The sequence below is a fragment of the Phoca vitulina genome, unplaced genomic scaffold (assembly GCF_004348235.1).
Source record: "Phoca vitulina isolate PV1807 unplaced genomic scaffold, GSC_HSeal_1.0 scaffold4, whole genome shotgun sequence".
Lineage (NCBI taxonomy): Eukaryota > Metazoa > Chordata > Mammalia > Carnivora > Phocidae > Phoca > Phoca vitulina.
Window position 1 is genome coordinate 78,878,194 of NW_022589707.1, and position 13,477 is coordinate 78,891,670.

The following is a 13,477-nucleotide window of genomic DNA, read 5'->3' on the forward strand; positions in this document are numbered from 1 at the left end:
AGAATGAAGGGGGGGAAATCGGAGGGGGAGAAGAACCATGAGAGATGATGGACTCTGAAAAACAAACTGAGGGTTCTAGAGGGGAGGGGGGTGGGAGGATGGGTTAGCCTGGTGATGGGTATTGGGGAGGGCACGTTCTGCATGGAGCACTGGGTGTTATGCACAAACAATGAATCATGGAACACTATATCTAAAACGAATGATGCAATGTATGGGGATTAACATAACAATAAAAAAATTTAAAAAAAAATCTTAAAAAAAAAAAAAAGAATTCCTCATATCAGTGAGGTCATATGATACATGTCTTTCTCTGATTGACTTATTTCACTCAGCATAACACCCTCCAATTCCAACCACGTCGTTGCAAATGGCAAGATCTCATGCCTTTTGATGGCTGCATAATATTCCATTGTATATATATACCACACCTTCTTTATCCATTCATCTGTCAATGGACATCTTGGCTCTTTCCATAGTTTGGCTATTGTGAACATTGCTGCTATAAACATCGGGCTGCACGTACCCCTTTGGATCCCTACATTTGTATTTTTGGGGTAAATACCCAGTAGTGCAATTGCTGGGTCATAGGGTAGCTCTATTTTCAACTTTTTGAGGAACTTCCATACTGTTTCCCAGAGTGGCTGCGCCAGCTTGCATTCTCACCAACAGTGTAGGAGGGTAACCCTTTCTCCGCATCCCCGCCAACATCTGTCGCTTCCTGACTTGTTAATTTTAGCCATTCTGACTGGTGTGAGGTGGTATCTCATTGAGGTTTTGATTTGGATTTCCCTGATGCCGAGTGATGTTGAGCACACTGTCTTTATTCAAACTTCTGCAAAACCCTGATTTGCCATAATATTATTTGGCTTTGACCTGACACATATGCATATTAAATCCATCCCTATTCTTTTCTCATTAGTCCATGACAATTAGAGTAGTATTAATACTATTCAGTGCCAACACAATTATAAATTGAAATACAAAGCCGGTTTTGACACTGACTGGCCATGATCATGGCAGAACTCCAGAGACCCAGAATAGACATACCATTCTTTTTCTAGCTTACTGAAAAGAAAATTTAAAAATTCTTCAGAAAGTCTAAAGTTTAGGACCCCACCATTTACTCTAGCAAACACCTAAAACCTTTAAAAGAAAGCAGGGTTAGTCACTTCACAATCAGAAATAAAAAGCTAAAATAAAGAATAAATGTTATCAAGTCACAAACTGCTTTTACTTTGGAAAAAATGCTCAACAACATTCATAATAGAGAAATGCAAATTAAAATTATGTTAAGATTCATTTCTCACCTGTCAGACTGGCAAATGAAAAAATCTGACAAGACAATCTATTGATTAGGTCATAGGGCAAAAAGACCCTTACACATTACTTACCAATTCTTGTAACCTAAGAAACCCAGGCAAAAGATTTGCTTCCATATCTCTTAGATATTCTGCTTTATCTAGAACCTTATAAAAAAAAAATGCGTGTCAAAATCAATTTACAAAGCCTTTATAAAACATTAACATTGTATAATGCACAATTCAAGACTTGAATTTTCCATGTTAAAAAGAAAAATTGTAACCTATGAATTAATTTTTAACTGGCATTTACATTTGCAGAAGGCATTTCAAACAAGTCAAATTAGTAAATTAAAAAACAGACTACTTATAATGTATTTTAATCCAAATTTCTAAATATAAAATGAATCACAGCTATATTAAAAAGGTTTCTTTTCTAGGTATACTATCAATGCTCTAAGGATACCTTACTAGGTATACAAGAAAAATAACTGGATGCATTTTTTATTCCATTTGATAAAAGTTAAATTTTTGTTCAGTTATAAAACCACTGGCATTGTTATTTTAAAAGATACTTCTCTATATGTTATTTTAAAAGGTAATTCTCTTTCACAGATATATGGTATACATACTATACTATATACTCTATACACTATACTATATATCTATGTAGATATAACATATATATTCACTGATAACATATATGATGTATATAGATATGTAGAGAGAACATATATATGTTATTATGGGTAATATAATATGTTGCAGGGAACAATGTTCCTGGGTAAAGATGACACAAGTTTGACCATGTTAATAATAACTGAAGCGGGATGATGGGTTCATTGGAGTACAATACACTATTCTCTTTACGTGTTTGAAATCTTGATGATAAAAAATGTTAAAAAAAAGAAAAAAAAAACTTGCTTCAAGAAGTTATCCTTTAGTCCATAAAAATAAAATCAAAGCCTTCATAACACTGTCTAAAATATTTAATCTAACCTTTGTTTTAATTTTTTGTTACGGAAATTTTAGAATATACTTGAAGATAGGGAGATCAGTAACTCCCACATATATTTCACCTAACCTCAACAAACATCAACATATGGTCAATCTTGTTTCTTCTATCCACCTCCACTTTTCCCCTCCACCATCTCGCTGATTATGTTAAAGCAAATCCCAGACATACCACTCCATCTGTATGGAGCTCTAAGACATACCACTCCATCTGTATGCAGCTCTAAGAAATGAAAACCTACTTTTTTTAAACATAATCACAGTATCATTATCATGCCTAAAAAATTTAACAACATTTCTTAACATCATGTAATAACTAATGTTCAAATTTTCCCACTTGTCCCACAAATGTCTCCTTAGAGTTCATTTATTTGATTCAGGATCCAAAAAGGTTCATATGTTGATCTTATTGTATTTGGTTTGTCTTCTAGTCAATTTTAAATTATAACATTTCCCCTGGCCCTTCCTTTTTTCCTTGTTATGTATTTGTTGAAAACCAGTAATCCATTGTGTAGAATTTTTCATAATACTGAATTGGCTGACTGCCTCTCTTTAATATCATTTAACATGTTCTTATATCCCCTATATTTCCTGTAAAACAGTCAAAAAATCTAGAGGTTTGATCAGATTCAGGTTCAAGTTTTGGTCAAGAATACTTCACAACCAGTGCTCTGTATTTCTTATTGAATCACATCAGCCGGAACACAATACCTGCCTGTCTCTCTTGTGACGTTAAGACTGACTGACAGGTTCAGGTATTGTCAGCCTGATTGATCTATTATAAAGTTCCCCAGCAGCCTTTCACCAAATGATTTCTGCATCAACTGATGATCATTGCCTATATCCAAAACTTTCTTAGGTATTGCAAAACTTAATTTTCTATGATTCTTCCTGCATTTGTTGCAGGACATTTTTCTAGAAAGAACTTTGCCTCATCTGCTATTTAGTTACTCAGAAATAAAGTTCACACAGGACAGAAGGGATAAATGCTTGATTCTTTCCTTTTATCTACTAATTTTCTGAATAAGTTTGTGCCTCTATTAGTTTTCTGTGCTTGCTATAACACGTTACCACACAAACTTGGTAGCTTAAAACAGACTAAAAATTGATTCCTTCACAGTTCTGGAAGTCCTAAGTCTGAAATCAGTTTCACAGAGCCAAAATCAAGGTGTCTGCAGGGCCACATGCCCTCCAGCAGCTCTAAGGTAGAATCCATTCTCTGCCTTTTTTAGCTTCTGGTGGCTGCCAGTATTCTTTGGCTTGTGGCTGCATCACTGCATAATTCAAGGCGAGCATCTTCAAGTTTCTCTTACTCTGCTTGCCTCTGCTTCTATTACTTGGCCTCCTGTCTGTGTGGTTTAGTCAAATCCTCCCTTTGCCTCTCTCCTACACAAACATTCGTGATGACATTTTGTAACCACCCAGATAAACCTGGTAAATCTCCCTATCTCTAGACCCTTAACTTAATCACATTTGCAAAGGCCCTCTTTCCAAATGAAGGGTCATTTACAGGTTCCAGGGATTCGGATCTGATATCCTCAGGGGCCATTATTCAGCCTACGGTTGTGCCCTAGTAAATGAAACTCCCATGGTAACCAATGAGCTGAGGTTTTGTGTTTTTTATTTATTTGTTTACTATCATTATAAGTTCATGGATTTAACACATCTAATGTACTTCCATCTACTGAATTGACTGTTCTTTTTGATGGCCCAATTGTACCATGTTTGGCCAGTGGAAGCCCCTTCAAACTAGCTTCTGGGTCCTTTTTGTACCCCCGGCTTTGAGATGTAACTAACATGTAACACTGCATAAGTTTAAGGCATACAACTGTTGATTTGATACACCTATATACTTAAAATTATTTCCATGAAAGCTTTGGCTAACACCTCCATCACCTCACATAATTATCATTTCTGTTTTGTGGTGAGAACATTTACGATCTACTCTTAGCAACATTCAAGTATACACAACACAGTATAGCATAGCTATAATCACCATGCTGTCCAATAGATTCCCCAGAACTTATTCATCTTACAATTAGAACTCTTTGACCAACATCTATTTCCTTTATCCCACAGCCTCTAGTAACCAACCATTTTCCTTTGTTTCTATGAGTTTGGCTTTTTATATTCCACATATAATTAAGTGTCTCTGCCTGATTTCTTTCACTTAGCATAATGCCCTCAAAGTCCATCCATGTTGTCACAAATGGCAGGATCTCCTTCTCATGGCTGAATAATATTCCATTGTATATATATACACATAGTCTCAGTTATTGTGAATAAAACTGCAATGAACATGGGAGTGCAGCTATCTCTTTGACATCCCAATTTCATCTGCTTTGTATATATACCAGAAGTGGGATTGCTGAATCATATGGTATTTCTATTTCTAATGTTTTAAGGAACCTCCATACTGTTTTTTCCCTAGTTCCTATACCAATTTACTATCCCAAGAACAGTGCACAAGGGTTCCCTTTTCTCCACAACCTTGCCAATACTTGTCTTTTGGATGATAGTCATTCTAACAGGTGTGAGGTGGTATCTCATGGTTTTGGTTTGCACCTCCTTGATGATTAGTGAGGGAAGTGATGCACTTCCTTGATGATTAGCACCTTTTCATGTACCTGGCCATTTGAACGTTCTTTGAAAAACTGTCTATTCAGGTCCTCTGCCCATTTTCTAACCAGATTTTTTTTTGCTATTGAGTTGCATGAGTTCTTTATATATTTTGGATATTAACCCCTTGTTCAGCAGATGACTGCAAACATTTTCTCCCATTCTATAGGTTGCCTTTTCATTTTGGTGAATGTTTCTTTTGCTGTGCAGAAGTTTTTCAGTTCAATGTAGTCCCACTTATTAATTTCTGCTTTTGTTGCTTGTGCTTTTGGTGCTGTATTTAAAAAACTGTTGCTAGGGCGCCTGGGTATCTCAGGCAGTTAAGCGTCTAACTCTTGATTTAGGCTCAGGTCATGATCTCAGGGTCAAGAGATTGAGCCCCACGTTGGGCTCCATGCAAGTGGGGAGTCTGCTTGAGATTCTCTCTCTCTACCCCTCCCCTTCAGTGCATAGTGCATGTGCGCTCTCTCTCAAATAAATCTTTAAAATAAATAAATAATAAAAAACTGCTGCCGAAACTAATGTCAAGGAACATTTTCCCTATGCTTTTTTTCTAGGAGTTTTATGATTTCACTTTTTATATTTAAGTCTTTAATCCACTTCAAGTTAATTTTTGTGAATGGTGTAAAATAAGGGTCTAACTTTACTCTTCTGCATGTGGCTATCCAGTTTTCCCATCACCATTTATTGAAGACACTATCCTTTCCCCACTGAGCATTCTTGGCTTCCTTACCAAATATTAGTTGATCATATGTATATGGGAAGATTTATTTCTGTGCTCTCAATTCAATTCTATTGGTCTATGTATCTATTTTTATGCCAGTACCATACTGTTTTACTATAGCTTTGTAGTATAGTTTGAAATCAGGAAGTACAATGCCTCAGGCTTTTTTCTTCTTTCTCAACATTGCTTTAGCTATTCCATCTTTTGTGATTCCATACAAATTTTAGGACTGTTTTCTCTATTTCTGTGAAAAATGTCATTGGAATTTTGATAGGGATTGCACTGAATCTACAGATGGCTTTGGGTACTATGGACATTTTAACAATATTAATTCTTTTGATACATGAGCTTCTGTGTCTTTTTGAAATGACCCTCGTTGTAGCTGATAGCTTCCTAGCTTTCTATTATGGCAAAATGTTCTAGATTCATCTTGTACATTTTCTTCTCAGAACTGAAATTTAAAAAGCTGGGTTGTTTTGTTTTTTTCTTTTTAACATTTACACTTTATTAATAAATCTTATTGGAAACTATAATAATTTAAATTAGGAATAAAATTAAAATGCAAAGAATATAATATTATTTCCCTAAGTAGTCCAAATTGTTTTATATGTTTTATTAATTAACAGACAGCTTGAAACAATCTATGAGAGTAATCAATTTAAGATATTTCATTCTTAATTAGACAAAATAAAGCTAAAATTATTTACTGCTAAAAAGATATAAATTATTTTTTCCACTAAGCAATTATGCAATTTCCCCATCAATCTCCATTTAAATAACTCTCTAATCCAGGACACAGATTAATTCAAATAATTGGCCCATCTTTATGCCCATTTTAATGCAAAACACAAAGCTGAAGCAATAAATTAATAGTTCATTCTTCTAATTTAATTTAGTTAACCCACTATAATTAAGGATTTTATAATATTCTAATAAATGATCCTTCTTCAAAAGCAATGATCAGATAATATTCAGAGAAGTAAAAATTTTAATTCAGATCCAAACATTTATCTTAATAATTTACACAAAGGCATTCTAATAGACTCTTGATTTGCAAACTGGTTTACTGACTAGAAAACATTCTCAGCTACCTTTCTGTATTTCCTAAGTACTGAAGCTTACCAATTCATTTATTAAATAGCTGAACTGTCTATAGATGTACTCTAAAAAATGTTCCACACTAAACACCTGCAAACTTTCTCACAAGGTTTAGCCAACTAGTAAGTACTTACTGAATACCCACTTCTATCCAATGGATCTGAAAAATGAGTACAGCCCTACTTACTCGTCAAGGCTGTTTATAGAATATTGATTTTCCATCCTACCTAAAGACATTCAGCTTTGAACCTCTCCTTGTTGTCATCCACATATACTGAGGTCATTCCTCTTCATTCTTCAAATATTACCGTTTCTTACTAACACTTCCCTATTATAACTCCTGTATTTTTTGGATATTTCAAAACCCACATTAATGCCCCCCTTCTGATATGGACTCTTAATTCCTTAAATTCCTCTCCACCAGTGATCTTATTTCCTACCTTATCTCACTGAAAGACCAACTTTCTTAGAACACTGGTTTTTGAGGTGTGGCCCCCTGGGGGTGAGAAGGGTGTCCCTGATATCCTTTCAAAAGGTTGGCAAAGTCAAAACTATTTTCATGGTAATACTGAAACATTTAGCCCTTTTCACGATGTTGATATTTGCACTGAGGGTGCAAGTAATAGTGGTTTAAACTAGAGTTGCCTTGGCATAAGTCCAGGTAATGGTGCAGAACTGTACCAGTAGTAGCTGTATTCTTCACTATGCACTTGCATTTTAAAAGAAGTTCGACTTCTAACTCCGAGAAGGTGGGAGCAGATTTATTTTTTCCTATTCCTTCTGCTAAGTAAAACTAAGAATCTTGAATGTTACATCTAAAACAAACAGGGCTCTGAAAGGTAGAGAGAAGACAGGCCAGCTAGGGACCTTAAGAGCAGAGGAATGACAACTCACTGTACTGAGGGTGTATTGCTTGAGTTGTCTTTTTGCCTCACACAGCACATATGTGGAGCTGAAGAAACCAGCAACACAGAAAGGCTAATGAGCATGAACCAAAAAAGCACCAAGAAACCCTGCTCTCCCTAGTCAAAGGACCAGGAAAGGGGCAGCATAGCGAGACTTCCAGGACACTGCATTTACCCAAATTCTCTTCATACATCATTGATTTCTTTTCTGTCCTCATTTGTTCTTCCTCATCTCCTCATTCCATAACCAAGAGATTGCCACAAGACTCGGGCACTTGGACTCCCCTCTCTCCTAACTCACTCACTCGCCTGGTGACCTAATGGTCTCACAGCTTTAAGAACTACTACCTCTATACCCACAACCCCAAAATCCTATCTCCACAATGGGCCTCTCTTGACCTAAGACTCCAGTCTCCAAGTGCCAACTGAACATCTGTACTTGGATTTAACGTGTCCCAAACCAAACTCCTGATCATTCCTTCCCTACCTAACAAGACCCCTCCCGCTGTAGTCTTCTCCACTAAGATAATGACAACTCCATCCTTTCAAGTACACAAAAACTTCTGAGTCACCCTTAACTTTGTTCTTTCTCTCCTCCTCTATAGTCAATCTATCAGAAATTCTGTCAAAATATATTGAGACCACTTCTTACCACATCTACTGCTACCAGCCTGGCCTAAGCCAACATGATGTTTTGCCTAGATTATTATAAATGCCTCATAACTAGTTGCATTAGATTCCTACAGCTGCCATAAAAAGTACCACAAACAGGGTGACTTAAACTACAGAAATTCATTATCTCACAGTTCCAGAAGCCAGAAGTCCAAGATCAAGGTGCTGGCAGGGCCATGCTTCCTCTAAAGGTGCTAGAGAAAGGTCTGTTCCAGGTCTCTCTCCTGGTTTCTAGTAGTCCCTTGGCTGTGGCAACATAACCCCAATCTTTACGTGGCATCCTCCCTGTGTGCATGTCTATCTCCAAATTTCCTCTTTATATAAGGACACCAGTCATATTAAATTAGGGGTCCAAACTACTCTAGTATAACTTCAGCTTAATTAATTAGAACTGCAATGACCCCATTTCCAAATAAGGACATTCTGAGGTACTTCAACATATGAATTCTTGGAGGAAACAATTCAACCCATAACACTAGTCTTCGTGCTTCTATCCTCGTACCCTTCATTTGATTCTCAACATTACTACTCTGCCCCCTACTTAAACTATTCCAGCCACAATGGCCTCCTTGGTATACTCTGAATACACAAAGCATGTTCCAGTCTTCTTTGTAGTCTTATGTAAATCTCTTTACCTGGAATACTCTTTTTTCACATATCTTCAAAGCTTGCTCCTCACTTCCTTCCTTGCTCCTCAGATCTCAGCTCAGTCATCACCTCAGTGAGATCTTCTCTGTCTTCTCTATTTAGAAAAGTAACTACTCTCCCCACCCAAGTGATTCTCCCTGACTCTATTAACATATTATATCTGACATCCTACATATTAACTTGCTTTTTATCTATCTTCCTCAACTACACTATAAACTGCAAGAGGGCAGAGACTCTATGTTGTTCTATGTTCTATCTCCAGTATCTAAAATAGTCCCTGGCATATAAGAAGTGCCCAAGAGTTATTTGCTGAATAAATAAATGAATGAAACTAAAATGTGGAAGGAACTGTTTTATAAATTTCAGGAAATGCAAGAATGCATAAGATTTGGTCCCTTATAACTAAGTTTATAACTTAGCTGTTATAATAAGGCATTATATTAAAATTTAATTCTAAATCCAGAGATAATAATTTTTTAAAAAAGGGCTAAAGTATTATAAAAAATCCACTAAAATAAAACACACTACACAGTTTCAGTTGTCTCCTAAACATTTCCACATTGATGTAACAACTACAATTCAGACTTAGCCACCCCAAAATCAAATGATTCATCTTTCCCCACAAACCTACTCCACACACAATTGAAAAATTTGACCTTCGAGTTCTCTTCCATTTATTCCTCTCTGCATCTTCCCCAAGTCTAGTCCTGGCCCAAATTTCCTCTAATTTAAACAGTGATAAGAGCCTGAAAACCATCTTTTAGACTTCAGTCTGTCACCACCACCCCCCTATCTATTTAACATGCCTTGCAAAATGATCTTCCTAAAACAGATTTGTTGCTCTAAAATCTTCACTACTGCCTCACTATATGCACTTTAGTAGAGTTTTCAAGATACTCCATGATCTGCCTCACCTACCTTCCTAGCTTTTTTCTCCCCTCATACACTGTTACCCACCAAAACTGTACTATTGATTCCCTGGCCTCCACTGCATCTGCATGATTTTCCTTACATAATTCCTACCATCTGAAATTCCTTCTTCAGTTTCTTCCTATAATCCTTTAATCATCCTTTTAAGTCTATCTCAAATGTTATCACCTCATGAAGCTATATCACATATCCCTAAGTCTGTACTTTGCATCTCGTGGTTATCACTTATCACACTCTGCACATAGTCACATGTAGTATGTGTCATAACTCTTCCATTAAACTGAAGTTCCCTTTGGATAAGAAATACATCTAAAACATTTTTGTATCCCAAAAGCACCTTTGCACGGTGCAATACAAATAATGAGATAGAAAAAATTTACAGAAATTGACCAATAAGCAGTTTTCAAATAGATGGTATAATGAAATTAAATTACTCACAATATATACAGTCTGATCCTTGAGACTTTCAGCTTTGGTTACTCGTTTAAACAAGCGAACAAAGTCATTAAGTGTTTCACAGGTTATTTGAGTAGAACATCCACCCTCTGAAGAACTAAGATGATTCAATTTGTTTAAAATTTGTTCCAAAAGCAGCCTCGAGGTAAAGCATTCAACACAATTCACAAAGACATGTGGGAGCTGAAAACAAAAATTTAAAAAACGTGTAAACAGGAAAGAAAACCCACATATATAGTATCGGCTCTGTTGGCTATTCAGCAGGTGTCCTTCTACTCTACATCTCCCCCACCCCCAAGCTGCTCTGTACCCCAGGAGGCTGACCACTACAGCCTGCATTACCCAGACTCGCTTATTTTCTGGCTCTGGTTGGATTCAGTCAACAAGAAGAACCAGGAGCCTGAAGGAGAGCAGTAAGAAGAAACAAAATGAATATTCCCTTAACTTACCCCTTACCCTCAGTGGCCCATAGTTCCACCATGGCTACATTCTTCTACCAAAAGCCACAGCTCCAGCTGGGCAGCCCCCCCATTTAAGGCTACAGCTCTTACAGTGATCTGGTAACAGCTACTTCCTATGGTCCGTTCAGGCCTAAGGGGAGTAAAAGCTCTCAGTGCTTTATCATCCCTTATTAGTTCCCTTAACATTTCTTCGACCTTTGTGCAACAGTACCTTCATTAAACTCACTTCAATTATTTGAGTTTGCCATTTGTTTCCTACAGAGAATCAGAGCAAACTTGTACTTTAAAGAATTCATATAAAGAAACCCAAGTACATGTTAAAATTCTTGGTAGGAATTTCATACTAATAATTTTAAGATAATATTCTAATGATAAACCTAGATCGAAAAGAATTTTAAGAGTTTGAAACCATAGTAATCCTCCTATGAGGATTAAGCTAGCTCTTCATTTAAAGATCAAAACGGACCCAGCAGGCAACGCTGCAGCCTCGGGTCAAGACGGCGAGCAGGCCTGCTGTTGCAGCACCAAGCCGGTGGCCGGAGGGTATTCGAAAATGGTACTACAATGCTGCAGGGTTCAATAAACTGGGGTTAATGAGAGATGATACAACATAGGAGAATGATGATGTGAAAGAGGCCATAAGAAGGCTTCCTGAGAACCTTTATAACGACAGGATGGTTCGCATTAAGAGAGCACTGGACCATGAGGCATCAGATCTTGCCTAAAGAGCAGTGGACAAGATATGAGGAGGATAAATTCTACCTTGAACCATATCTGAAAGAAGTTATTCGGGAAAGAAGAGAGAGAAGAATGGGCAAAGAAATAATGATGGAGTTGAAATCTGTGGTTGCAGCTGCCCTCAAATATTTTTAAGAAGTTGAATAAACCTGAAATGTACAATTTAGAACTATCTGAGCTGCAAATGTATTACTCTAAATAAATGCCTATTGTGATTAAAAAATAATAATAATAAAGATCAAAATGGAGGTTAATTCCAGAAGTAACAAGGAAACAAAGACTTGCTTACAAATATAGTCTGTTCTCCAAAAGAAATCACAAAAGCAGTACTGCTCATTCTAGGAAGATAACTTTTGGCATCTAGCACAAATAATGGAACCTATAACTATTTTTAGTGACATTCCACAAATCTCACCCAAGAAGGAAGCTTTTCTTTCTCTTTCAGAGTAACAATGTAACTAAGGCTACTTTATATCTCTTAGTCACAGTTTCACTAACATTTGCTGGCCTTTTTTATCACAGTCCACAATATCTCAAACAAAAATTGGTCAGAAATGTTTCATATAGAAGATATTCCTTCAGAGAAAGGTAAACTATACTAAATAATCTCCCAGATTCCATTTCTAGGAGTCTATGAGTAAAAAAATAAAAAAATAAAATAAATCAATTAACAGTTATTCTTACCTCTAAAGTTTTCAACAAAGTTTGTGTTACATAGGTCTTTCCACTGGCAGTATGTCCATAAATAAAAATGGATGGAAAGCTGAAATGATGCCTCTAAGAGAGAAAAGGCAAGTATTAGTCTGCACATACAAAACAGAAAATAATTATCAACTCATGAGAAAGTTTTACATGGCAAAGGAAAATATTTTAAACCTGAAGCCTGCTCTGGCCCTCACTAGTCTTGAAAACCACCACCTACATCCACGCTTGATTTACACCTATTACCTCAATGAAACGTGCGAACTGACACTGGAAAAAAGTAACACTGCGAACACACTTGTGTAAAATCTTTTTCAGCTGGGATAAGATACTAAGCAACTTCCAGTGGCTACTTTGGCTTAACACCATCTCAAAAGCGTGGCGTGTGTAAAAGAACCCGTCCTGGGCCAACGTCCTGCGGTGCCGGCCGCTCCCGCCTGTGCCGTTCTCCTTCAAAAGGGACTAACCAGAAGTTACTTAGGGTGGAGGAGTAGGGTCGACCTACAACAACCCTTTTCTCAATGCAAAAAAAAATGGAGTATTGCCCCTCAATCCAAACACGAAGACAGAAAATCGAGAACACGTCGCAAGACCACGGAAATGTTTGCCTCCAGGATTTGGAAGAGAAAAGATAGTTTGACCACAATACCTCTCCAAACAGGGACTGCAAGAGGGACACTTGGGACTCGCGACAAAGCACCATGTTTTCCAAGTGAGGCATTCCGGCGGGTACCAGTGGGCAACGCAGCCCCAGCCACCTCCACAACCCGAGCCGCAGCCCCACCTCCGCCCCTCGATCCGCGCTCCCGCCGGAAACCAGACTTGCGATGGCGTGGGCGGACCCAGCGTGCCCGTGCGTCGGCGTAACGGCAGCGCGCACGCGGAGCGTCGCCCCGCCCTTTCTCCCAAGGTCCGAGGAGGCGGGCTCTGTTTTCCCCTTCGAGGAGGGGTTTGGCTGACGGTGCTGTTGGTGATTGGACATCGCGGGTGCCGCTTTTCGCCATCCGGGAGGCGAAAGAGCCGGGGACAACGCGGGGATGCGCGAACAGGAAAACGGCTGGCAGGAGCTGAGGGGACCCTCCGGGTTTCTGATGACCCGCGAGCCCGTGGCTTTGATTTTCTTTCCTGCAGAAACTTTGAGTCCCAGGAGCTTTCGCCCTGGAGCGCCATCGGAGAAAAGAAGGCAGGCGTGCAGCTGAGGCCCCTCTCCTT

General features: G+C 38.0%; 1 protein-coding gene and 1 pseudogene across 3 annotated transcripts in view; one reads left to right on the top strand and one right to left on the bottom strand.

Moving 5' to 3' along the window:
* Nucleotides 1-13,094, bottom strand: part of ORC5 (origin recognition complex subunit 5) — an 88,533-nt gene extending 75,439 nt beyond the window's left edge. For all 3 annotated transcript variants that reach the window (XM_032402328.1, XM_032402326.1, XM_032402329.1), the window contains exons 1-4: nucleotides 12,915-13,094; nucleotides 12,248-12,340; nucleotides 10,347-10,547; nucleotides 1,392-1,466 (exon numbers count right to left, since the gene is read on the bottom strand). In XM_032402328.1, the coding sequence (XP_032258219.1) occupies nucleotides 1,392-1,466; nucleotides 10,347-10,547; nucleotides 12,248-12,340; nucleotides 12,915-12,986 (441 nt within the window). In that variant the 5' untranslated portion in view covers nucleotides 12,987-13,094. The remainder of the gene's footprint in view (nucleotides 1-1,391; nucleotides 1,467-10,346; nucleotides 10,548-12,247; nucleotides 12,341-12,914) is intronic.
* LOC116630525 lies at nucleotides 10,941-11,735 on the top strand (annotated as a pseudogene).
* Nucleotides 13,095-13,477: the final 383 nt, after the last annotated feature.